We start from the raw sequence: 27,513 nt of genomic DNA on the forward strand, positions 1-27,513 counted from the left end.
AGAGAAGTCGCCCCGGACGAAGCGCGCTGGCCCGTCCTGGCTCCCTTCCTGCCTGATCCCTGCACGTAGCAAAGCCGACCGAGGCCCGGGGCCGGGCAATGCGTTTCCTATGGAACCGCAGGTCCCAGAGCCCCACTCGTCTCTGACAGTTTCCCCAACTCTGCCCCTCGAGGTGTCTTTGGGTCGGTCCTTCGAGATGAACCTGGTTGCCCGGGTTCTCGGGGTCACTGAAGGAAGCACAGTGGGTCCCACCTCCGCTTCGGTCACGGACAAAGCCAGCGCCTGCTCACACGCGTGTGCGTGTCTCAGCTGCAGCTCGAGTTACCAGAGCGACGTGAGCACGACCGCCCTCCTCCCGAGCACGAGCCCCTGTCACCAGCCTCCGCTGTGGCCCAGCACCGCGTCCTCAGCCCTCTGCCCTCAGTCCTTCCGCCGCGGCTGTCGGGGTGGGACCGCCGGCGCTCGGACACACCGCTGGTAGCTACACCGGCTCCCCCGCACTCCTCGCTCCTCCCTCCTCGGCTCCGTCTCCTTCTTAGAGAGGCCGAGCGTTGGGGGCTCGTATCACCGCCGCCTGCTCCTCAGATGAAGACGGTGAGGCCCGGGGAGGACAACTCCAGTCACAGCTCCTGGGTGAGGGCGGCGGGCTCGCCCGGGCTGTCTGCCGCCAGAGCGCCTATCTCACCGCGGCTGTGGCCGGGCGGCCCTGCCTGTGAGCGCGGCTGTGGCCTTTCTCCTTCTCGCTCTGCCAACCCGCCCTTGCTCCGTGCACCCCACGCCCTGTGACCCCAGGGCCTCCGCTCTGCTCCCTCGTCTCCGCAGAGGAGGCTCCTGGCGTGAGAGATGGGCTGGAAGGTTCCTCCCAGCGTGGACACTCGGTGTCGCAGGTCACTGTCCAGCTCGGTGTCCGCCTGCTCTTGGTGTGACTGCCCTTTGCTTTTGCTTCTTGGGTTGTAAACGTACAAAACGCTGGGAGGACGACGGGGAAGCTGCTGAACCTCCCCCCTCCCGCCCCCCGCACCCCGCACATGAGGACGTGTGCCTGGGGCTGAGCAGCGCGGCCGGCGCCCGGGGAGGTGGGCACGGACTTCACCTTCAGTCCCTCACTTCTCCGCGTGGGCCCTGAAGTGCTCAGCAGTGGGCACCCTGTCTGGGTGGCTGGAAGGTGAAGAGAGGGGAGGAGACTTCAAAGGGCACTGCCCTTTTCTCAGCCCAGATTTCCAGGAAATGTTCAGGCAAAGCACAGAAGGCGGCTCAGAGAGTCTTGGGAAGCAATAGACTTACAGGAAAAACAATCTGCCAATTATGTTCTATGTATTAAAAACCATACCACCCGCCAGCCCGACCCTGCACTCTGCCTTTGTTCAGCGGTGTGCTAGCTCTGGTCCGTGAGCGGGGGTGCTCTGGGGAACGCGTGGCCCGTGTGTGGCTGTCCACCTGTGAGGCCCGAGCCCGCCTAGCGGGGCCCAGGCAGCAGGAAGCAGGCCTGTCTGGTGTGTCCGGCCGCAGCGAGGAGAGTGAAGCAGTGAGAGCGGAAACTGTGCTCATTGTTGTCAGCACCATGGGTCCCTCCTCCCCTGGGAAGCCGCCTCTTCCCTGGATAACGGACACAGTCCTCTCTCATGGAAGCCTGGCTCTAAGGCAGCTTCCTGTTCTCAACCTGTGGGTCGCGACCCCTTTGGCGGTTGAACGACCCTCTCACAGGGGTCGCCTAAGACCATCCTGCATATCAGATATTTACATGACGATTCATAACAGTAGCAACATTACAGTTGTGAAGTAGCAACGAAAGTAATTTTATGGTTGGGTCACAACATGAGGAACTGTATTTAAAGGGCCAGAAGGTTGAGAACCACTGCTAAGGCATGTGAATTAAGATCAAGGTTTAGTTTTGCAAAAGCACCGCAGTCAGGGCATGGAGCATGCAGCTTAAATTCTGTGACTGCTGTGGAACCCCAACACTCCGGTTACTGTTGCTCTGCATGAACTGGATTTTGCACACACGCACACACACACACCCTCACACCCTGAGGCCCTGACTCCCAACGTGACTGCATTTGGACACAGAACTTTATGGAGGTGCTTAAGGTTAAGTGAGGTCAGAAGGTGGGAGAGGGTGGGGCCCTAACCCAGCAAGACAGAGTCCTTATAAAGAGAAGGCCCGGGAGTCATGCACAGAGAAAGGCCACGGGGACCGGGGCACAGACCACGAGGGAGCGGGGGCGCAGACCACGAGGAAGCCGGGGCGCAGACCACGAGGGAGCCGGGGCGCAGACCACGAGGGAGCCGGGGCGCAGACCACGAGGGAGCGGGGGCGCAGAACCAATCAGACGCCTCGGCTCCACGGGTAAGTGGCTGCGGGTGGAGATGCGCTTCCTCGTGGAGCATTTCCATGCAGGAGGGTGTTTACCTGTAAAGAGCGTGTAAAGCTTGAGCTTGAGTTCCCCCATTTGCAGTCGGTGTGGGGCTCCTGGCGAACCCCGACCTCGCCATCCTGACCTCTCTCCCATGTCCTGAGCCCTCCGGCTGCCCCTGTCCACCCTGGGCGCTGGCTCTCAGGACTCTGTCCAGTCACACGCCGGGCTCCATGTCAGCTGCAGCCCTTGCTTTACGCCCGTCATTCCTCGCCGCTGAGGAGATCAGGACGGGACTCGGGCTCAGGTGGGCACGGCATTGGGCCCAGAAGGGCACGGCATTGGGCTCAGGTGGGCATGACATTGGGCTCAGGTGGGCACGGCATTGGGCTCAGGTGGGCACCGCATTGGGCTCAGGTGGGCATGACATTGGGCTCAGGTGGGCGTGGCATCGGGCCCCGGAGGGCACGGCATTGGGCTCAGGAGGGCACGGGTGGCGGCCAGGAGGGCTGCGGTGAGCTCAGCGGCCCACTCCTCCTGACTGGGGCCTCCTTCCCGGCCGTGAGCCACAGCTGTCACCATGAAATGTTCACGACAGTTTTGCCTTTAGGACGCCGCTTGCAACTGTGTCCTCAACAGACGCGCCTCACATCCCAGGAGCCGCAGGAGCCTGTGTCCCTCCTGTGCCCATCGGGTGGGTCGGCCTCCGACGGAGGCCCGGGCGGTCTATGTCCGCCCAGTGTTTGCTGCCTGGTCCTGCCCCGCGTGGTGTCCGGCTCCGGCTCCTCCCGCCCCTTGTCTCTCTCTGTGCTGGACTCTCTCCATCCACAGCACCGGGCATGTCATCCCACCTGCTGGTGAGATGATGCAGATAAAAGCACATCAAACTTTTCAGAAAGGGACTTCTTCTCATTTCCTGGCGTAAGCTTTTTCTGCCGCTGATTCCAGCCGGCATGGGTTACTAAGAACGTCAGCAAAGCAGGGGCCGAAAGCCTCCCTTTTTCCTGGGAACCATGTGTCTGTGGCCGATGCATCCAGATCAAAGATTTGCAAGATGAGACAGAAACCCTCCGTTTCCACCAGGGCACCCATCTCCCCACAGCCCAGGGGGCCAGAGCTCGCCTCCCCCTGGTCCTGGGACGGAGCCCGGGCTGCATCTCACGGCGGCCACAGAGGCAGGTCTCCGGTCCTAGAAGGGAAATTCTGCAGAAGAATTCCGCTCCAGACCCGAGCTCGGGGGAGCTGCCGGCTAGAGTGAGCGTGGGACAAGGCCGGCACCTTTCCGGTCTCGAACGGTGGTTCTTGTTGATCTGGGATGAGTGTGATGAAGATCTTTCTTTTTTCCGTACAAAATGCAGCTTTCAAGTTAAACACCAGACGTTCACCTGCATAGATGCACCACACGGGCCCGGTCAAGGTTTGCCGGGGCCTCGCAAATCAACCGGGAAAAGTGTTCGTGGTGACGGGTGTCACTGACCAGGGCACAGGTGGACAGCAAGCGGAGGCTGAGAGGAGGGCTTGCTTTCCTTTTTAATAATAAATTCCAGACCTAACCGGTTTGGCTCAGTGGATAGAGTATTGGCCTGCGGACTGAAGGGTCCCAGGTTCAAGTCTGGTCAAGGGCATGTACCTTGGTTGTGGGAACATCCTCAGTAGGGAGTGTGCAGGAGGCAGCTGATCGATGTTTCTCTCTCATCAATGTTTCTATCTCTCTATCCCTCTCCCTTTCTCCCTGTAAAAAAATCAATAAAATATATATATAAAAAAATAATAAATTCCAAAGCGCTGACTTGCCACCTCACCACTGCCAGACACAGACTCTACAGCAGAAACAATGTCTGTGGTTTCAGGTCGGCCATTCGAACCCTCCTCCGTTGGGTTTTCCTTACGAATGTCGCCCGGGGCTAGCAATGTGCGTGCCGGCCTCGAGTGCCTCTTCACCGTGGGGCTGTAGCCTCTGAGGACACGCGTGGGCTCTTCAGGGTCCCGATGCTGCTGGGAGGACCCCACGCCGCTGGCCCCCTTTCCTGGGGTCACGTCTTGGTTTTTATTTGTGTTTATTTTAACGAAGGCCATTAACTTAGAACCTTGTGGACACCCACCCACAATGAACCAAAGTCACAACAGAGGTAAGAATTTTCATTCGGTGCTTCTGCAACACTCTGAATAAATTATAAACATCCACATTTCTCAATTTATCTACCACCAAGAGATACTTGAAAGGTACTCCCCAATGAAGTAGAAAATCAGCAAATTACCACTGTTTTAGGACACTTGGGCAGGGCAATGATGACAGAAAATAGTAACGCTAATTTTGAACATCAGTATTTGTGTGTAGTGTGTGTGTGTTTTTTAAATGGCCGCAGCTAAGCAAACCTGCTAATGAAACTTCTCCCCACCGCTGCGTGCCTGTGGGTAGACCAGTTAGCTTAGATCTCTATGGGGCAGGTACCTTCCCGCTCTAACTGGTGACCTGCTCGTGGCTCCTTCCTAACTTCCCAACTCCGGGACAGGGCTGTACACGTCCCGGAGAAGGAAACGCAAATCCGCGTAACCCAGCCTGCGGTTAGAGCTGCACTCAAGCCTTCCAGAAAGATGAGCTTTGCCTGGCTTTGTGAAAGTCGTATGGCGGTACCGCCACGATGTAGCCTTGCCAAAAACATTGAACCTGAGTCTCACCAAAACTTAAGATCAAACTCTGTTTATAGACACGTGGGGGCCCCCTGAGTAAGGAGATAAACAACAACATTTGGAAGCAATTAGACAAATCCAGAATGTGAGACAGCGGGTTTGAGGGCTGACCTGGTCTCTTTACTAATTCATAATAGCCAAGTCCGTGGGTAAGCCTCTTTCTGTTTAAATTAAAATGCACCCACATTAACTGCGGAACAACACGGAGGGTGGCATTGGGGAATCTGAACATGCACTGGGTTTAGAGTGCAGTGGTCACATGGCATATGGTCTGAAACCAGTTTTAACTGCTTGGGCAACACGCTAGCCAGGATGTCAAAATAATACCCGTTTAATCTAAACAGAGCACACAGGGACTCACAATCCCAGTCTACTTTCATAATTGAGCATTTTCCTAATTAAAACAAATCACATGGAAAAAACTCTACAATCTTCTTCAGATTCGTGCTTTAATTCCTTTACTTAGAATTTATGTCCCCTACATTTCATACTTGTTCCATTTTTAAATTTTTTTGTGTTAATCCTCACCCGAGGATATTTTTCCATTGGTTTTTAGAGAGAATGGAAGGGAGAGGGAGAGACAAAGAGAAACATCGATGTGAGAGACATCGATTGGTTGCTTCCTGCACGCACCTGGACCAGGGCTAGGGAACCTGCAACCAAGGTACATGCCCTTGAGAAGAATCGAACCCAGGACCCTTCAGTCCATAGGCTGACACTCTATCCACTGAGCCAAACTGGGTAGGGCCATACTCATTCTGTCTTACTCTGCTCCCCATGTGGACAGATGCAGAGCGTCATTGTAACTAGCAGTTCTTGAAACAAGTGGCCCATGGACCCCTGGTGTTACCCAAGACCCCTTCAGGAAATCTGTAAGACAAAAACCCTTTTCATAACAAAAGTAAAATGTTGTTTGCCTTTTCACTGTGTTATCTGCACGATGGTACAAAAGTGGTAGGAAACTGCTGTTTGACAAAGTGTTAAAACAGATTTCCCACATTGTGAGGCACATTCGCATAGTTATCACAATTGGCAATTTTCTTAAACATAAGAAAAACCCTTTTGTACCATTTGTAAGTAAAATAAAATGTATTTTTTTTTTAATGGAGAGAAAAATCACTGGTGTCTGAACATCAGTGAGAGCAGTAGCAACAAACATGCCAGTAGTTACTGTCGTCTTCATGCACAGTAAAAAAACAAGCCAATCGATTTGCTCAGAGATGCCTTCGATGACTTTATGGGAACACTAGCTCCGAGTCCGGCTTTTGATATGGTGTGTGATGAAATCGGAAACACATTTGCTGCAAAGTGACCTGGGAGGGCTGCCTCCAGGGAAGTGCCAGCTGTGAATTGTTTGCTAAACTAGCCACTCCCCGCCCCCACCCCCCCCACCCCTCCCCTCCCCCACCGCCCCCAGAGAAACAATTTTCACTGGAAAGAAACACTGACAGATAAACTATGGTTACGTAGACTGGTATATTTGGCAAACATTTTCTCAAAAGTGAATGGAGTGAGTTTATCACTTAAAGGAGGGATACAACTAAAATATTTTATCCTTTGTGCTTTTGGAAAACTTGTCCTAATGCTGTAGGCTTATTAGTTTCCCAATACTTTTTTTAGTTTATTAGTTTCCCAAACATCTTTTAGATGTTTTTAATTTGATTGGTACTGCTCTTGATAAATGTGATTTGGGGGGATATTATATGATGTAGCGCTGGGGTGGGCAAACTTTTTGACTCGAGGGCCACAATGGGTTCTTAAACTGGACCGGAGGGCCGGAACAAAAGCATGGATGGAGTGTTTGTGTGAACTAATATAAATTCAAAGTAAACATCGTTACATAAAAGGGTACGGTCTTTTTTTTTTTTTAGTTTTATTCATTTCAAACGGGCCGTAGTTTGCCCACAGCTGATGTAGTGTGTTAAAATTTGGAAAATTGGCATAATTCTGTGAACCAATATAGAAATGGCCAACGTATGATGTTACAAAATCATGCATGCATAAGATTCAAAGTACAAGATAAATCAATGGATTTTAATGCAACAGAAAAGTTCATCGATAGGGTTTCTAACCTAACATTGCAACTAAACTTTAAGAAAATGACATATGACCAATCACAATTATTTGAAAATGCTATTAGAAATATCTTTTCCTTTCCCAACTACTTATCTGTACAAGGCTAGATTTTCTTTATGCACTTCAATCAAAATGACATATTATTAAAGGGAATCCTTGTGCAGTGTTGGTGGGAACGTAAATTGGTGTACCACTATGGAAAAGTGTGGAGGTTCTTTGAAAAATTAAAAATTGAGTTACCACATGATCAAGCAATTCCACTCCTGAGTATTTATCCGAAGAAAATGGAAACACTAATTGGAAAAGATATATGTAGCCCCATATTCATTGCATCATTATTTACAACAGTCAAGATCTGGAAACAAGTTAAGTGTCCATCAATAGATGAATTAAAGAAAGTGTGGCGTGTATGTATTCATATATATACCTTAATATCATTCATCCATACAAAAGGAAATCTTGCCATTTGTGACAACATAGGTGGATCTATAAAGTAGTTTACTGTTATGCATCTAGCTTTACTCAATTTCCATTTCTGATATTCTAGTAATCTTGATCCTAAGCACCAAGCAATGGAAAAAGAGAGATGTGGCCTTTGTGCTTAAAGATACCCTTTTCATTTAAAGAATCCTTTATTGGCTTCTCTATTCCTTACCACCTTTTCTCTTCATTTTCTTGTTACTGTATTCATTGCCATACCTTTAATTATTACCCAACCACCAACGTTCTTAGCCCATAGGCTGGGTTCCAGACCCACATTTCCAATGGTCTGCTGTGAATTTTTCAGCTGGGTAGCTCCCTGGCATCTTGCATTCAGTATAACTAGAAATGAATTCATCTTCCCATGCACAGATTTATAAACAGAAAACCAAATCACACCAGAAAATGAATGCTTCATCAAATAAGGTATGTAAAGAATTTTGTTGTGTTTTGTTTTACACAATAATGGAAAACTAGAGAAGTATCTTATTTTTTTGGTTTTTACAAATGTCAATTTTGAGTAATATTTCTTTCCAAAATTTCTTCACTTTGCCTTGTTCCACGTGGACCTTCCTAGTCTTGGTGAAAATGACTGCAGGAGTGGAAAATCTGACTTTCAGACTATTCTGTATCTGAATTATAACAACACAATCTTCTCAGCCAAGTATCAAAAACTTTACATTTGTCTTTTTATCCATAAGTCATACCAAATGCTCATTAATCCTGCACATCAGAAAGAATTGCTGTGACATAACACTGAGGTTGTCTTATTGGTAAAGCATCAATTTTCTTGACATATAATTTCCATACGCTAAAAAGTACCAATTAAATTTTTTTTTAAATTTCAATTACCATTGACATATAAGTGAAATCCTACGGTATTTGTCTTTTCTGACTTATTTCACATAGTATAATGCCCTTTGGTCCATCCATGTTAACATGTCACAATTGGCAAGATTTCATCCTTTTTAATACTTAATATTCCATTATACAGATGTAACACTTCTTTATCCATTTGTCTATTGAACACTTAGCTTGCATCTGAATCTTGGCTATCCTATATAATAAAGATGTAATATGCTGTGAAGCCTAACGACCGGCCACGTAATGACAGGATCACGGATCAGCAGGAGGGTGGGGCAGCGAGCTACAAGTGGGCGGCGGAGAGCTACAGGAGGGGGCAGGGCAGCAAGCTATGAGGGGGGACAGGGGAGCCACAGGAGGGCGGGGCAGTGGGCAGAGAGCTACTGGAGGGCGGCAGCAAGCTACTGGTGCACAGATTTGTGCGCAGGGCTACTAGCTATAAACAACATTGCAAAGAACACAGGGGTGCATATATCTTTTCAAATTAGTGGTATAGTTAGTTTTTTGCATGTATCTGTCCACTTTCCCAACACCATTTATTAAACTGTCTTTACCCCATTGTATATTCGTGCCTCTTCTGTCACAGACTGACCACATACAAATGGGTTTATTTCTGGGTTCTCTATTGTTTCGTTAATCTATGCATCTGTATTTATGCCAGTACCATACCGTTTTGGTCTCTATAGCCTTGTAGTATAGTTTGATATCAATATACCTTCAACATTGTTCTTTCCCCAAGATGGCTTTGGAGATTCCAGTGTTTGTGGTTCCATGTACATTTTAGGATTACTTGTTACATTTCTGTGAAAAATGCATTGGCATTTTGGAAAAGATTGCATTGAATCTTTGGATTGCTCTGAGTAGTATGGACACTTAAAGATGTTAATTCTTCTTATCCATGAGCATTGTATAGCTTCCCATTTATTTGTATCTTCTTCAATGTCTTAGTTTTCTGAGTACATGTCTTTTGCCCCAGTGGTTAAATTTATTCTTAGGTATTTTATTCTTTTTGATACAAATGTAAATGGGATTGTCTTAATTTCTCTTTTGGATAGTTTGTTATCAGAGTATAAAATGCAACCAATTTCTGAGTATTAATTTTTCATCCTACTTTACTAAATTCATTTATTAGTTCTAATAGTTTTTCTTTACTGTTCTATGTTGTATCATGTCATTGGCAAATAATGATAGCTTTACTTCCTTTCTAATTCAAATATTACTTCTTTTTCTTCTCTGATTGCTGTTCCGAAGACATCCTATAGTATGTTGAATAAAAGTGATGAAAGAGGACATCTAATCTTGTTCCTGATTATAAAAAAAAGCTTTCAGCTTTTAACTGTTGAATATGTTAGCTGTGGGTTTGACATATACAATCTTTATTATGTTGAGGTATGTTCCCTGTATTTCTACTTTGATGGGAGTTTTTAATGAAAAATAGATGGACTTTGTCAAATGCATTTTCTATATCCATTGATATTTTTATTCTTCATTATTTATGTGTATCACATTAATTGACTTGCAGATATTGTACCAACGCTCCATGCCAGGAAAAAAATCCCACTTGATCATGGTGTATGATCTTTTTAATGTATTGCTGGATCTGGTTTGCTAATACATTGCTGAAGATTTGTGTATCTATGTTCATCAGGGATATTGTCCCATAATTTTCTTTTTTGTAGTGTCTTTGTCTGGTTTTGATATGAGGGTAATGCTGGCCTCATACAATGAGTTTTGGAGCCTTCCTTTCTCTTAAAATTTTTGACATTCTTAAAGGATAGGTAGGAATTACTCTTTGAATGTTGGTAAAATTCACCTGGGAAGCCATCTATCTGGTTCAGGGCTTTTATTTGTTGGAAGTTTCTGAATCCTGTTTCAATTTCATTAGTAATTACTGGTCTGTTCACACTTTGTTTCTTTCTGAGTCAGACTTGGAAGATTGTATGTTTCTAGGAATTGATCCATTTCTTCCAGGTTGTCCAACTTGTTTGCATTTAATTTTTCATAGTATTTCCTGATAATCCTGTTTGTGATGTCAGTAGTCTCTTATACTTGAGTTCCATGTGCACTTCACAAAAATAAGTCTATTTGGTTTAATACATCACTTTAGGCCACTGTTTCCTTGTTAATTCTCTGTCTGGGTGACTTGTCCATTGATGTCAATACGGAGTTCAAGTCCCCCACTATGACTATATTACTGTTGATCTCTTCATGTCCATCAATATTTGCTTATATGTTTAGGTGCTCCGATGTCGGGTGCATAGATGTTTACAAGAGTTCTATCTTCTTGTTGGATTGATCCCTTCATTATTATGAAATGCCATTCTTTGCCTCTTGTCATAGCCATTGCCTTAAGTCTATTTTGTCTGATGTGAGTGTTGCTACCACAGCTTTATTTTGGTTTACATGTGCATGAATCTTTTTCCATACCTTCCCCGCACTTTCAGTCTGTGTGCCTTTCAATCTGATGCGACTTTCTTGTAGGCAGCATATGTATGGGTCTTTTATTTATTCATTTAGCCACCCTGTCTTTCCATTGGAGCATTTAGTCCATTTACATTTACAGTAATTATCGATAGGTATGTAGTTATTTCCATTTTATTAACTGTTTTCTGATTGTTTTTATAGTTTTCTCTGTTCTTATTCTCTCGCACATTGATGACTTATAGTTTCGTGTTTGGATTCTTTTCTCTTTCTTATGTGTCTCTTGTAGATTGATTCAGGTTCAAAGAAGCTTAGAGAACATAAAATTCTAATTAAAGAAGAGAACTCCAATAGTAAAATTTGGGTTTATGAGATTGCAATGTAATCATGAATTTCTCTACCCATGATAAAACAAAAGGTTTTCTAAGACAGCACTTTAACGATGGCTGGTAGTTCATAAATACCATTAACTTGATAATGGCTATAAAAAGCATGTGCAAAACCTCAATGTTGCAGCTAATTTCAAGCACTCCTTTTTAATAGACTTTAAGTACTGAAATTTCCTAGAGGTATAATCATCTCAATGTCTCTATATTAAAAAATTATAACATGTTCCACTTGAGCTTAAAAATAAACACCACAGAATGCACCTGCAGTTTAAAGGGAAACTTTATTCGGAGAGTAAGAGAAGTGGCAGCATGGACTGTAAATACTGCCCAGCTGACTTCATTCACAGTCAAGCGGAGATGGGCAGGCCCATCTATTTTGTGGATACTCTTGTCCTTTTGTTCCAAGAAAAGTTGGCGCCGTAAGACTTGGACTTGGGTTTCGGAACCTTCTTCTCTTCAACGTCGTAGCTCCATCCTAGGAAACAAAAAACAGACTCACAGGAACAGAATTAAGCAGTGTGCCTGAAGAACGCTGTGCGCAGAAGCGGATGCTCATAAATTCAAGGTCATTTATCATCAGGAGAACATGTCAACACATCTGAAATATAAATACCTGCTTAGCAATTTGTTCCTGTGACAACAGGATTCAAAATATTGTCTGAGGATGACTTACCAGCTCTTAAATTAAAGGTGTAACTCAGAACTCAATTTCTCCTTGCTCTGTATTCTTTTCTTCCAAATGGTGTGTGAGAGGGCCTGTGCCCTCTGTCCCAGTCTGCCTCCCAACACACACGCTCCTGCCCCACAAGGGCGCTGTGAGAGGAGCTGAAGGAATGAGAGGAACGGGTATTATATGCAAAACATACCCTACAGTCACTTTCTGGTTTAGGCGGCCACCAGCCTGCCAAGCCCCAGGGAGAAGGATTGTGTTTACTGATGAGAAGGCGGACCCAGCTCTGCGCCCTGCTCTGTTCATGAGCCAGATGCCGTGAGGTCCCTGCTGGGAGAGGCGGGCTGGTCCCCAGAGAGCCACTGGCACGGTGTTCTCCTAGGGCTCTCGGGACTGTGGGCCAGCCTACAGCCTACAGCGCTGCTGCCGGTGACAACGGTACACACACGTCATTCCAGGGCCTGGGAGGTGGTGGTGAGTGCCGGGAGAACAGGCAGAGACCATGGAGGAGACCTGCCTTCTCCACAGGCCATGCCACAGCCACATGGGGGATGGGCGGGGAGGGTCCTTCCCTCACATTTTCCTTAGACAACGACTGTGTTCCCCATGCTGCACAGGGGATGAGGATGATTAACAACTGAAGTCACCGTCTCCATCCATCTCCTGCTGCTCTCTTCTGAGCTCTGACAGGAACCTGACCAAAGGGTCTACCTCCCAGTGCCCGGATGAACAAGAGTGTGGTCCCACCACACTCCACAGCCAGCCTCTCCCAGGCTGCGCTCTGCACCACTGGGGAACACGAAGGCTTCTGGAGCGAGCAGTGGGCTCAGCCACTGGAAAAGACATGACAGGCTTGTACTGAAAGGGACGCTACACAAACTGTGCTGATCTCTCCTACTTCCCATTTGAAACCTGTTCTTAAAAAGAACGAGCATCCCTGGATGGCTTGGCTCAGTGGATAGAGCACTGGCCTGCGGACTGAAGGATCCTGGGTTCAAATCTGGTCAAAGGCACATGCCCGGGTTGCGGGCTCGATCCCCAGGAGGGGCATGCCGGAGGCAACAGATCAATGATTCTCTCATCACTGATGTCTCTCTATCTCTCTCTCCCTCTCTCTCTGAAATCAATAAAAATGTATTTTTTTCAAAAAGAAAAAACATAATACAACTTGCATGAAATATCATGCAGAAATGTTAGAGTGGAATTTTATTTGTGAAATGTTTAAGTTTCTGTGAGAATGTCTCTTCTGCCCTAAGATAAGGGTGTTTCAAAGAAATAAGTCAAACTTGATTTTCTGAGCGGGACTGAGGAGGTGAAACCATCTACACCCTGAAGAGGCTCCGACAGACCCTGCGGCGCCCAGTCTGCGTGTGTTCCCTGGGACACTGCGCACCGGCCTCTCCCCCCGCAGCGCAGGTCCCAGCCCTCCCCCAGGGGCGCCTGCGGGGGGAGCTCCACGGGCGCCCAGAGCCACCCCCCCCCCCCCCCCCCAGGCAGCACTGCGGCCACTGCACTGGGACAGCAGCCAGACACAGGGCTCCACCCGCCAGCCCTGCAGCCCTGACAGCTCACAGGATGCCTGGAGCGTCGGCCTCCCTCAGGGGCGCAGTCCTGCAGAAGCCCTGGGAGCGGGAAGGCCGTCTGTGAGCCCCGGACTGTCCCCACCGAGCACGCCCAGCATTTCATCGGCCCTGCAGCCTGAGGTGGGCATTTTCTACTTCCTATGACAGGAATGTTGGTGTATTCTTTTCAAATGCCAACAAAAACCTCTGAATAAACCAGACCACAACAATTAGCTTGTGAAGTATGAGGCATGAGACAGAAAAGGGAAATTAATTCCATTCATTTTCATTTGCAGAACCCATGTTATATTTGGTTCAGTAACACAGAAATACAGAGAAACATCCATCAGCGCGTCTACTACTTGTGAAATACGTCACCTCTAGTACCCTGGTCCCAGGCCTGCGAAAGGTCTCTCTCCTCTAATAACCGAACCCCAAACCCGACTTCAGCTCGAAGTGAGCAGCTCAGTGATTTTCCTACCGCCCATCTGTGTACAGAGCACAGCACTGCCTGGTCTGGCACAAGCGACAGACCCGGCATCGCTGCTGACAGGCGGGGGCAGGACAGCAAAGACTCGGGAACCAAGCGAGCTATGTGGGCACCTGGGAGGGTTCAAGCCTCCTCGCCAGGCTGGGTGCGCACATATGCTCGGGTGAAGCAGCATCAACTTAAACTGTAATTTAAGGGGGGGAGTGGAGAACAACTTTTCAGGAATTTCACTCTAAAATCCCACGTATCTAGTATTTGGGGTGGTGGAGGGTGAGGTGCAGAATAACTGGGAAGTATCTTAGATCTTCTTAGAAAACACAGTGGAGGAGAAATGTGTGTTCTGCATTTACTGGCAAAACAATTTTCTCCATGAAAATTATATGAAATGACTTAAACAAGCCAATAAGGTGAAAATGGCAGCACCAGAAATATGAGGTTAGTAACCTCCCACGCCTGCCACAGCTGCACCCTCAAAAGAAGTGCCGGCCTCGGGTGTGAGGCACGGCCTGCCTGACGCTCACTCTTCCCCAATATGGCTGCTACACAGTATTGTTCCTCTTACTTCCCCATCAGGGATTTGCCACAAAAACAAACCGGTTTGTGCTCCAAAAGTACAGCTGAAACTCAGTCAACAGAAATTTGAACACACTTTTCTAGAGAAAAAACTATACAGCAACACGATGCCCAAAACTCCCTCAGAGCCTGGTCTGGGGGCGGTGTGTGCGTGGGTCCCCAGAACCCTGGTAACCCAGACCCCGGGACTCCCTAGCACGTGGGGACCCTGTCCCCCGAGGCAGTTACTCAGGCTCCCAGCGGAGGGCCTCAGACTCCCCTCTCCCCGGAGCCCGACAGCCGAACCGGACGCTTCCCTGGCCAGAGGGTGCTGGGAGAGTCATGAACAAGGCACGGCCTCACGCCTGCTGAGCTCAGCCCGCCCGGCCTCTCGGTTGTCTCCCCTGGTCGCAGAGCGGGTGCTGGGTCCCCTTCTCACCAGAACTGCCCTGCAAGCCCAGGACTGACCGTGCTTCCCTGGCCGTTCGGCAGGCACAGGGCAGTGACACATCTGTCACCCCGCACACACTCCCAGATGAGGTCAAGCAAGGTCATGCTCTGCCTGGGTCACCCTCACACTGCGACAAGTGTCCTCGCATGGCCTCTCATTTCTGTGCCGCCTGCCGGCGATGTCGCCGTTTCAACTGCCCCCCGAGTGCTTTCTCAGCCCGAGTGCGGGCGGCTGAGAGGAGCCCGCGTTGGAGATGCTTCACTGGGCGAGTGACAGGCTGTTGGCCACGAGTTCAATGTCTGAGTCAACAATACGCTCTTACACAGAAACACGTGAAAACAATGTATTGACTGTTTGACAAAATATTGTGATCCGAGGCTCCCAGGCACGTAAGCCTGTATTTTCGCAGGAGCAGTGTTTCGGTCTGCGCTAATGGAGTTCATGGTGACGTGCAGGATACAGCCACTATGAGTAACAGGAATAACTCTAACTGATAGACCTACAGATTCTGTGCTGTCAGGCAACTCTCCCCTCCCCACGCCCTTAAAAGCAGCTGCGTTTTCATTTGCGATTCATCTAAACATTCTTTAAGTCTGTATAAATCTGAGTGCTGACTTCTCCTTTGAACCGGCTAGACTAGCATCTGTCTGGCTCCCCTTTCCATGAGTAAATAAATTCTTCAGCACATGCTCATTTCTCTCTGCGTTAGTCGTGGTTTTATCTCGGGGAACATTCTTTGTTAACAGAGCTGGCGGTTCTGTGGAGATGCCTCGTAGTCTCCGGCCAGCGCCAGGCAGCCCTCACCAGTGCGGGGCCCCGTTTAAGCCCAGGCCCGTCTTCCCCGGCTCCAGGAGGTGAGCACAGGAGAACTTTACTGATCTCTGTTTTTCTAACTTGAATTTTGCTCTCTCCTACTCTTGGGAATTGGTTTTACAGTCTGATCATTTGATGATTCCTTCCAATAGATTAATGGTTTTAAAGATTCATTCTCTGTTGGGTGAGAAGAAAACAGAACATCGGGTTTGTTCATCTTTTCTGTCTACTTGAGCTCCAGTAAATGAAGAATCTGTACTCACTGAGAACAGTTCTACAGCATGGCCCTGTGGGTTTCATAAGGCTGCACTTCCTAACTAATCTATAAATGCAGTGGCAACGGGGTATAACTCTGCATGTGAGGTCATGGAATGTGTTTTGTTTACAAGGGAGAAACCTTAAGGCCGTGAGGTGACTGACTGCTCCAGAATGAGGAACACTCAGGACAAGACCTGAATGGATATAGAAAGTTGCAAAAAGGAAACTTTTTGTCTTAGATTATAGGAAGTTAAAAGTGTGAAAAGCTATGAATTATGTAAAAATTTTAGCAAAATTGGCTCGATTTTGATGGGCTTGTTTACTACTTTACTGTCTCCTGCCTTCAACTACAATGTGAAGGGCTATTCTTTTTGTCTACTCTGCCTGGATTGCAAAGGTTTTGCGAATTATCAGGATAACCTTACGTGCTAACTTTAAGTCCCTGATGACTTGTGTGAGAGTTCAGGTTCTGCCCTGGCCAGGGAGCTCAGGTGGTTAGAGTGTCGTCCCCATACACCAAGATTGCAGGTTCAATCCCTGGTCCGGGCACATACAAGAATCAACCAATGAATGCATAAATAAGTGGGACAGCAAATCAATGTTTCTCTCTCTCACAAATCAATTTAAAAAAAGAGTTCAGGTTCTTAACAGTCACAATACCTTCTATGTTTATATGTCGGTTTTATTGTCACTTTGAAGTGAGCAGCCTAACACTGTTTTTTGGAGACCCATGGCCCTATTCCTATCCTAAGGATTCAATCTACTGACAATCTTCTGTCTCCCCCAAATCTCATCCTCAATGTAAAATAAAATGAAACATTTCGAGTATCTGGGACTCCCCGAGGGCGCTGGAGAAAGCGCACAGGTGTCTCCTGCCGAGCTAAGCAGGCGGTGCGGGAAGTGCCTAGGACTCCGTGGTTGGCAAACCTCGGCTCGTGAGCCACATGCGGCTCTTTGGCCCCTTGAGTGTGGCTCTTCTACAAAATACCACGTGCGGACGTGCACGTACAGTGTGATTGAGACTTCGTGGCCCATTCACAGAAGCCGGTATTTTGTGGAAGAGCCACACTCAAGGGGCCAAAGAGCTGCATGTGGCTCTCGAGCCGCGGTTTGCTGTCCACTGGCCTAGGTAACTGGACACCTGGCTGGATGAGCTGCACGGGAAGGAAGAGCTTCCGGTCAGAGGAGACGCCAGCCGTCCGAGGCTAACCTGTGGGGGACATGCTAGCACGAGCGGCTTGGACGCTGTGTGCTCTGTGCCGAGTGCAGGGAGCTGGCCGTGCCCTTCCTGCCCAGGACGGTTTCACACCAGAGCCCCGGCGCTGCTCTCCTGGCATCAGACAACACTATAGCTATCAGTCACAATATAGTCACAGCTTCAGTGATTTTAAAAAACATTAACGTGGCTGCATCTTTACTCCTTCAGTTTGGATCACGTATCTTGTAGGCCAGTATATGTCAATAAGGGGAATAAATATCACTTGTCGATGGAGTTTTATTTTTAGTTGTAATTTTTATTTAAGTATAGTTAGTATACAACATTACATTAGTTGTATTAGTTTCGAATGTACAACATTATGATTTAAAATTTTTATACCTTACAATGTGATCACCCCACTAAGTCTCGTAAGCCTGTCACCATGCAAACTTATCACAATATTATCGACTACATTCCCTTCACCTCTCCCACCCTTTCCTCATCCCCTCCACTCTGGCAGCCGTCCTTTTGGTCTCTATGAGTCTGTTTCTGTTCATTTGTTTTGCTTTGTTTCCCCAAGATTCCACACACAAGTGAAACAGATAATTGTCTTTCTCGGTCTGACTTATTTCACTTAGCGTAATATCCTCTAGGTCCATCCATGTTGTCTCAAATGGTAAGATTTCATTTTCTTTTATTGCTGCATAATATTCCATCTTCATTATCCATTCATCTATCGATGGGCACCTGGGCTACTTCCATACCTTGGCTGTTATAAAAGCGCTGCAGTTAGTGCAGGGTGCGCACATCTTTTTGAATCAGTGCTTTTCTTTTCTTTGGATAAATGCTCAGAGGTAGAGCAGACGTAGTTTTTTGAGGGCTCTCCATACTGGATGCACCAATTTGCAGTCCTACCAACACATGTTATTTGTTGACTTTTTGATAATAGCCATTCTGACTGGGGAGAGTTTATAGAGCTTTAATAATATATAGGTATTTAGGATCTACTCCACACTTAATTTCTTTTCTTGGTATTCTTGATATATTTTTGGAATATCCACCCTGTATGTTTGGCATATTTATGGTATATTATGTCTCAGGATTACTATGTCATATCTCAAGGATTTTTTTTTTCTATAAAGATTATGTTGCCCGGCCAGTGTGGCCCAGTGGTTGAGCGTTGACCTATGACCCAGGAGGTCACAGTTCCATTCCCAGTCAGGGAACATGCCCAGGTTGTGGGCTTGCTCCCCAGTAGGGGGTGTGCGGGAGGCAGCCTATCAATGATTCTCTCTCATCATTGATGTTTCTCTCTCTCTCTCCCTCGCCCATCCTCTCTGAAATCAATAAAAATATATATTTAAAAAATTATGTTCATCCATTTTTATAAATTAGATGACATTCACAGTCTTCTTTGAAAATAGGCTTAAATGATTGTTTGCAGATATTCTGTCCATATATTTTTTGAATGACTTACACTGCATTATTCTTATGAACTCACACATCTGACTTCTGAAATCCATTATTAACGTTAACTAAATAGCCACTTTAAGTCTTTTATTTCATTATTATATGAGTTTCCACTTTGATTCATACTGGTGCCTGAAGAATACATCTACTTCTTTAGTATAAAATGTAGATTTTTCTAGGTTGAATAGATTTTCCTATTATATTCACCAAAGATTATATATTAATGAAATATTTAGAATGTACATATACTAGTAATGTATATCCTTGTATATTGCTAAGTACTCTAGATCAGTGCTGTCCACACATATAATTTAAACTTTTCTAGTAGCCATATTAAAAAATGACTAAAAAGAAACAGGTAAAATTAACTTTAATATACTTTCCTAACCCAATATATATCCAAAATATTATCATTTATTATGTAATCAATATAAAAATTATTCGATATCTTATATGCTTTTTAATACTAAATCTTTGCAACCCAGTATGAATTTTACATCTCAATTAAAACTAGTCATATTCCAAGTGCTACCCAGTCACATGTGGCTACCATTTTGGACAGTAGAGATCTACACAATTAACTCTGAAGATCTACCAGCCCCACAGTATCACAGAAAAAACATTGTGCTAGAAATATAGAAACGTGGCCCTATGCTAGGCGAGGTGACTGATTTTGGTCTTGCTGTATTAACTCCCAGGTTTTAGTATACTTACAAGAGTTTGGAACAAATAACAGGTTGGAAACAACTCTAAAGTTATAAAATGATCAGCTCACTAGTAAGTACACTGAAATATACTTCAGGGTGAGAACCCTTAATACACTCAAATTATTAAAATTACAAATTAATTTTAACAGAAAAACTCTGTGGTTGTATTTTACAAACACACTAACCTATAAGAAATTGCTAATGATTCTCCTACAATTTTCTTTTCTCAGATTTCTAACTAGAGGGAATTAACAGTTCTTCTAAAAGATATAACAAGTAGCCAAATTAAAGTACCTTGTACAAAATCTTAAAACATGATCCGGAGAATAATTTATGACATCACTAATATTTATTGAGCACATTAAAAGACAAAGATGGGCCAGACAGGGTGTTTCCCTGGCAGTGCTTATAATCCAGTCGGCAGGATAAAATATTCCAGCTGAGTACTAGCACTATGCCACCCTTAACGACTGACCCCAGAGCCGAGCCACCGCTGCCGGCCTACCACAGGGGCTCACCATGCCTTACGGAATATAATGCCAATATGTAAAGTATAAAACCACACTAACAGCTGTAAGAAAGGAACAGGTTATTGAGGAGGCTAGACTCAGGAGAGCGCGCACCCAGTGAGGGTGGGGAAGGGGATAAGAAAAGGGTCAGGAAGGCGATCACACAATGTATTTGAAGACTGAGCTGGCGGTCACGGGCAGGGACAGGGTGAGGAGGGAAACGTGAGGCTACAGGTGGAGGAAAGCAGATCTGGGGCAAAGTAAGATAAAGCTCGTTAGTGCTTTGGGGACAAGTTACCGCTTATGTTGTGAAGAACTCTGAATAATCAGCCGAGTTGGTCTAGTAAGCATAGACCCTTCAAGATGTTTGAAAAAAGAGCATTTTTGGATTTATATAAATGTCAGAGAAGAAAAGTTCTTAGTACTGAGGCGTGTACATAACAGTTCAGACCAGGGGTCAGTAAATATTTTCTGTAAATAACCAAATAGAAAGTATTTGTAGACTTTGGGGACCATATGGTCTCTATTACAATTATTTAATTCTACTATTATAGCGGAAACGCAGTCATAGACAATGCACAGATGAACAAATATGTCTGCACTCAGATAACATTTGCTCACCCACTTAAGGGTCTGTGATCGTGTTAGTTAATTAACAAAATGATGTGAGGTGTGAGGAGAGCAGAGACCCATTTACATGTCCCCCCATTAGCCACTTAAACAAGAGAGCAAATCAGAATGGAGAGGTTGCTAGGCAATTTGAAAAAGATTCTTCACCCATGATGCTGTACCATTCACGATGTTTGTTTAGAGTTACTGCCATAATAGCTAGAGAAACAGAACTTACCTACTTAAGATATATGTTGCTAAATGTTAAATGCAGCAGAACACAAGTACTATAGTGAATTCAATGGTGAAATAACCATCGAGGACTTTCCCAAGAGATAAGAGTGGCTTCAAATTCTTGAGTAGAGAAATACATTTTAGAAAGTCAGTAATTTCACCAGATAACAAGTATCCATTATGTAGGTTTTGTGAAAAGCAGTGACTAAGACAGATATAAATCCTGCTGCCTTGTTCAATTCCTGATCCACCGTGAGCCTGGAGTTTTATAAGGTACTATCCATTATGCGTTTTCAAGTTATTCTGTCATTGGCTGTAATAATGCTCCCCAACTTTCTTTCCTGGGGAGACACACATCAGACTGGAAGAGCACCTGATCCAAAAGCAGCAGTGGCTAGTTCACACCTGCAATCACATGTGCCCTGCGCCCCTCAGAGAGACCGTAGGAGACGTAACAGTTACGAGGTGCCCTGTCATTAAACTCACACTACAGACCTCAAGGGATGACTTGCTACAAGTAGGATGAGCATCAGCAGAACCGCTTTGGATGAGCTCTAGTCAGTGAAGGGACATGAACATGGCCCCCGATGTGCCACCTGGGCCTGGGCTCATTCTGAGCTGAAGGCCATCCTGCCCAGCAGAGACAGAGACACTCCCCGCCCCCTTAGCCACCTGCAGGTAGGTGGCTGAGCCCGGAAAGACAGCGATTACCGGAAGCGACTTTCATCTGAATCACCTACCTGCAGGGCAGGGCAGACACCTGCTCTTAGTGTCCTGTGAACTACCCTCCTCCCCCCTGAAGCCCAGGCCCTCTCCCACTCCTCAGCTCAGGGCGGCACAGAAACCTCAACTGCATGACCTGTCCTTGGGTCTCACATTCTTATGGACCCCTGTACATAATGTTTAAATCTTTTTCCTCCTGTCAATCTTTCTTATGTTAATTTTATTATTGGAACCTAGATAGGTAGATAAAAAATTTTTTTCTCCTCAACAACAGCTTAATAAAGAGAGCAATGTTCATTTTAAATCAAAATGATATTTTAAAGACTAGGACCACTTTGAGAACAATTATGCCATTAAAAATTGTCAAAATTTCCAAAAAAATTTGTTAATCATGAATTATACTTATGTGATTTTTTAAAAGTTTTTATAAGTCTACTACTAATAGGATAAATGTATGTACTATTATATAGCTACTTAACTATGTTCTAAGCACTTTACTTTTACTTAACACATTCAATCCTCACAATTCCCACTGTGCACAGGAGAAAATGGAAATACAAGGTCTACAAATAGTAAGAAACCCAATATGGATTCACACCCAGGCAGTGTGGCTTCAGACTCCTGGTCATAAGTAAATAATACTAACTTGGGGTGAAAAGCAAATATAAATAACTTGCGTAGTTCTTTCTCATTTACACGTCAAATATGTTAGATAACACTGATAATCTTTTATACTTATACTAGTGGCCTGGTGCACAAATTCGTGCACATTGAGAGAAAATTAATTAGAAGAAATATTTTAATATCGTTATTCGCCCTTTCTCTATAATAAAAGTGTCAACCAAAGTCACAATAGACAATGACATTTGGAAACACACGTGATTGGTGCCAGCGAGAGCTTTATATGTATTGCACATGCACGAGTCAACTTAGCCTTTTACAGATATAGAACAAACTTGCTTAATCAGACCTGCTTTGTGATTTAGGTAAACTTTTCCAGCCCAGTGAAGCACCCCAACTTCTCTTTCAGGTCACTGTCAGCAACACAGCAGTAAATATCAATACAAAGCAGATTATTATTATAGATCACGCAGGGAGAACAAAGGGTGAAATATTTAACAGTAGCCGTGTTTGACTATATTCTGCACAGTGAGAAAACCTGAAGTCATTTTCAAGGTCCACCATTTCTTACTTCTTTTCAGTTGGGTCAAGTTTCTAAGCTTTCTAAGTCTCCGTTTTCTGGCTAATGAAAAGAAAATAGGATTTCACCGAGTCTCCTCTCTACCTACTCCAGGACTTCTGTGAGGACCAAATGAGATGAGGCACGGAAAACGCTTCACAGACATTTGGTTACAGTGCAAAGTGTTTCCACCTGGCTATAAAGCAAGTTGTGTCCCTGGGCTGACGAAACTGCAAGGAGACTAGTTGCTAGGGGGAGGAAGCTGGGCGTTGCTACTTGACGTCATTGCCCAGATGGTCAGACACTTAGCATATTAGCCTTTCATACACACACACACGCACACACACTCCCTTATAGTATATATACATATATATACTCCCTTATAGTAGACTGCTTAAATAGGTATTATTTCATTCACATAGATAACTAAATTAGATTAAATTCAACCTGACCAACTAGAACAACAGAATGCATTAGGTACAAGTATATAGTAGTGCATTTCAATCCTAAAGAGACCAACAGCAGAGAGCATTACCCAGTGTTTATTGTGTACTGGACTAGGTACACCATGAAATAAGACTGCTATTTCAACATGAAATTAATTCAAAATCGTGTAGCTTCGAAGTGGCACAATTAGGATTAGAATTCATACTGGCCTAACTCCAAAGCCTCTTTTCACTACTGTGTTACATAGCTTAACAAAAGAAAATGAGGAAAACAAAAAGATATTTTGTATTTTCTTGACAGCAAGATCAACATACACCATGAGCCGCTTAACGCTGGGGAGGGATTCTTTCTGAGAGATGTGTCATTGTGAAGTGATTTCCTCACTGTGTGAACATCCCAGAGGCATCTACACAGACCTGGATGGTGCGGCCCACTGCACACCTCGGCGGCATGTGCAGCCGATTGCTCCTGTACAGCACGTTATTATACTGGATACTGTTGGTAGCTGTAACTCAAGGGTATTGTGTATCTACACATAGAAAAGGTGCAGTGAAAATACAGTATAAAAGATAGACAGCACTGACCACAAACAGAGCGTAGAGGACTGGGAGTTGTGCTGGGTGGGTGGGTGGATGAGCGAGTGAGAGGCCGTGGACATTACTGTCTTAGACTAATGTTATAAAATGATGCAACCAGAGATGATCGAGAGGGAATATGACAGTGATAACTATTTTGAAATAACTGAAGAGCTATTACGTGGAGTAAGAGACGTGGGATTCTGGCTCAAAGTAAGAAAGGAAATCATAGAGAGGTGTCACACTGAAAGGTTCAGTTAGAATGGAACACCAGACGTCAGAGAGTTTGCAGGGACTCATCAGCAGGGCAGGAGTCAGACACAGTGCATTCCCTGCCTCTACTTCAGATGAGAGCAGTTTGGCTTTCCCATGTTTTGTGGGCATTCCGTGTTACATTTTTTTCTTTTTTTTGGAAGGGGGTGTCCTCCTGCTGTAAAATTCTTAAATCCAGTGGATTAGATAACATTGAAAAATTTCTTTCTACTCAAATTCTATATTCCTGACTGGTTTTGATTAATGTTAAGAACATAAACTCCTATCTTCCTTTTACTTGTTAAAGTCAAACAAAAACAGACCCAACATACCATTTTTTTCTGCGAAGGCCATTGCATCTTCTTTGGTGCTGAAGGTTAGAACCATGTTGGACAAGGGATCAGCCCTAAAAGAAGCAATTTTTTTCCAGGATTTAACATTAAATTTTGGCTGAAAAAACAATCAATACTTAAAGTAAAATGTTTAGAATATAAAAAATTGCTATAATAATAAGTACAGTACTGATGAAATATCTTATTTGGAATAAACTCTTTAAAATTCTTAACTGGTTGAGTATCAGATTGCTAACTGTTCCTCTCAATGAGACTGTATATTCTGAAGGGGACTGTGCCTTCTGGGATCGTGATTTTAAACACGATCCCTGGGCAACACAGACGCAGACAGAGGCTTTGACCCCCTTCCTTCTCTGCATAAGAGATGCAGATGGAGGCCTGCTCCACGGAGGAGGCTTGGCGTCTGCACGAGACTAAATCAACGGAGGATGGGGGCGGGAAGGCACAGGCAGGCCTGGGAGCTGAGCATGCGCGTCCCACTGTTGCTGGTCACCTGGCAGGAATTTGCCCTCCACGTTTGTTCCACTCTTCCTCAACTACCTATAAATCACTCATTTTGACTTTTGAAATCTAAGATCTCGTTACCCCCTTTTCTCATTTTCCAAAATGACATTTATACCCCAAACTGACATATTAATAAATCAGAGGTTCACCAAAAGACATGTACAAGAATCTCCATTTTATTTTATGCATAATAGCCCCAACTAAAAACTAACCAAATGCTATCAGTAAACAGTGCAATGGATGAATTTTGTATAGAGATGAACACATTAAAATCTCATGTGACTTAAAAAAGATAATCATAGCATTTCAACCATTGGGTATGGAAAAAGTTGTTCCTTATAAATTTCTTTAGTCTCTACAAACATGTGACTTACAACACTTCCATGAAATACAAAATCTAAAGATACAAAATCCCTGAAATCGTGCCTATACTTCACTTTGCCAAGCAAAATGTAATTCTATTTAAATTTCCACACATGAGATGTTTTTAACAAACATTCTCCCAGTTACATCGACAGGAAAGAAAAGTTGAATGTCACACTTTTCTAAGTGAGACAAGTGAAGGTGATAAGGATCTTCAGCTCGCGCCTGGACACACATGACATTCTAGGAGGCCCAGGCAGAGCGGAGTCTTCTCGCTTATCTGGCTGCTTCTCTAGTAGCAGCAGCTTTTATCCAACTCGAGGCAGTCCTGCTGGTTAACATTTGGGCCACATTCCATAATAGAGATTTAGGTCACTGATTTCATTGGGGCCACAGAATTTATGACCACTTTTTTCCAGTGCACCGTGCATTTATTAGTCACAAATCTCAGAAACTTATAAGTTTCCTTCAAAATAGCCAGTACCTAATCTTATCTAGTCTCCTCCCCTTACAAACAAAAACATACCTTATTAAGAAGTTTTAATTTCAAAGTAAGTGAAGTGTTACTAATTATTAACACTACATACCCAGTGCATCTTAAACAAATGCAAACAGCTTGGGGAGTGTGCTAACAACGCTCACAATGTCAGCCATTTTTTATCTAATAAAGAGTACTCTGAAAACAACTGGCTAGGGCAGTGGTGGCGAACCTTTTGAGCTCGGCGTGTCAGCATTTTGAAAAACCCTAACTTAACTCTGGTGCCCTGTCACATAGAGAAATTTTTTGATATTTGCAACCATAGTAAAACAAAGATTTATATTTTTGATATTTATTTTATATATTTAAATGCCATTTAACAAAGAAAAAATCAACCAAAAAAATGAGTTTGCGTGTCACCTCTGTCACATGTGTCATAGGTTCACCATCAATGGTCTATGGTTTAATATATGAATATTAAACAGGTATATTATATATAAACTAGAGGCCCAGTGCATGGATTCATGCACAGAGGAGAGGGGGAGAGGAGGGGCAGGAGTTCCTCAGCCTGGCCTGCGCCTTCTCGTAATCTGGGACCCCTTGGGGGATGTCCGCCTGCCAGTTTAGGCCTGATCCCCGCAGGCTGCCAGGGAGGAGCCCAAGCTGGGCCAGGTGCCGCACCGCTCGCAGTCATCCCGGCCTGCTGCGCCTGCCGCCAGAGTCGAGTTGGGAGAGGTTCCTGCTGCTGCAGCTGCGCTCGCCGGCCGTGAACCCAGCTTCTGGCTGAGCAGCACTCCTCCTGTGGGAGTGCACTGATCACCAGGGGGCAGCTCCTGTGTTGAGCGTGTGCCCCCTGGTGGTCAGTGCACATCATGAGACCGGTCGACCGGTCGTACTGGTCATAATGGTTACTGAGGCTTTTATATAGATAGATATGTCTACATCATAGAACACAGTGATATCTACACAAAACTACACAAAAAGCACTGTACATGAAGGAGTGTTAAAATCAGTATGTTTAAAAGGAAAATCTACATAGAAAAAGAGCTGAAAAGCTATTCAAGTGAAACCAAAGCACTCACGTGGACGCCCAGCCCATCAAAGGGTTCTCCCAGCGCTCCCTGGTGTCGAACTCCATCTTCCACTTCTTGGTGTTGTTCACCCCAGACTGCATGTTGTTGCGCGCAGGAACGAAGATCCTGACTTTCCGGGTTTTGATGTGCTCCTCGGGGACGCCAGTTAAGGTAGTGATGTCCTACAGAAAACACGCAAACACGTTTCTGATAGCTAGTGCTGACTTGTAGGACCGCTCTAATCAATGCTATGGGCCAAAGGACTAGTATAAATACTTAGTGCTGCAATATGTATTGGGAAACAGTAAGTGTATCTCTGATTCAACTAGTCTTTCTACCCACAGATTAAAAACACAATTCTTTAAAGTTATTTTAGCTCTGAACCAATCCTCTGCTTAACACAGTACCTTTCTACCCGCTCCAGTAATTAAGTGTGGTTACGTTGTCACAACTTGTGTTTGGAGGAACTATAAAAATGATCCACATAAATATGTACACAAATATGCACTTGTAATACTTGCTTACATTTTTTAAAAAGTATTTTTATAGAGGATAAAATTAAAACAAAATGAGTGCAATTGGTACATACTTTTAAAGATATGAGTATGTTTTCACTGTGTTTTTAAAACACATTTTTATTGATTTTTAGAGAGGAAGGGAGAGGGAAAAAGAGAAAGAAACATCAATTTGAGAGAGAAACATCACACCCTGCCTTGTACACACCCATCACCAGGGATGGAGCCTCAACCCTGGCATGTGCCCTAACC

At 45.0% G+C, this 27,513-nt stretch overlaps 1 protein-coding gene across 1 annotated transcript in view; it reads right to left on the bottom strand.

Annotated features, from left to right (window-relative positions):
* Positions 1-11,537: 11,537 nt before the first annotated feature.
* Positions 11,538-27,513, bottom strand: part of NDUFS4 (NADH:ubiquinone oxidoreductase subunit S4) — a 63,250-nt gene continuing 47,274 nt past the window's right edge. The window contains exons 3-5 of the mRNA XM_070411752.1: positions 26,756-26,928; positions 24,308-24,381; positions 11,538-11,750 (exon numbers count right to left, since the gene is read on the bottom strand). Of these exons, the coding sequence (XP_070267853.1) occupies positions 11,647-11,750; positions 24,308-24,381; positions 26,756-26,928 (351 nt within the window). The 3' untranslated portion in view covers positions 11,538-11,646. The remainder of the gene's footprint in view (positions 11,751-24,307; positions 24,382-26,755; positions 26,929-27,513) is intronic.

The sequence above is a fragment of the Myotis yumanensis genome, unplaced genomic scaffold (assembly GCF_028538775.1).
Source record: "Myotis yumanensis isolate MYYU_CA2020_CCGP unplaced genomic scaffold, mMyoYum1.0.hap1 SCAF_4, whole genome shotgun sequence".
Lineage (NCBI taxonomy): Eukaryota > Metazoa > Chordata > Mammalia > Chiroptera > Vespertilionidae > Myotis > Myotis yumanensis.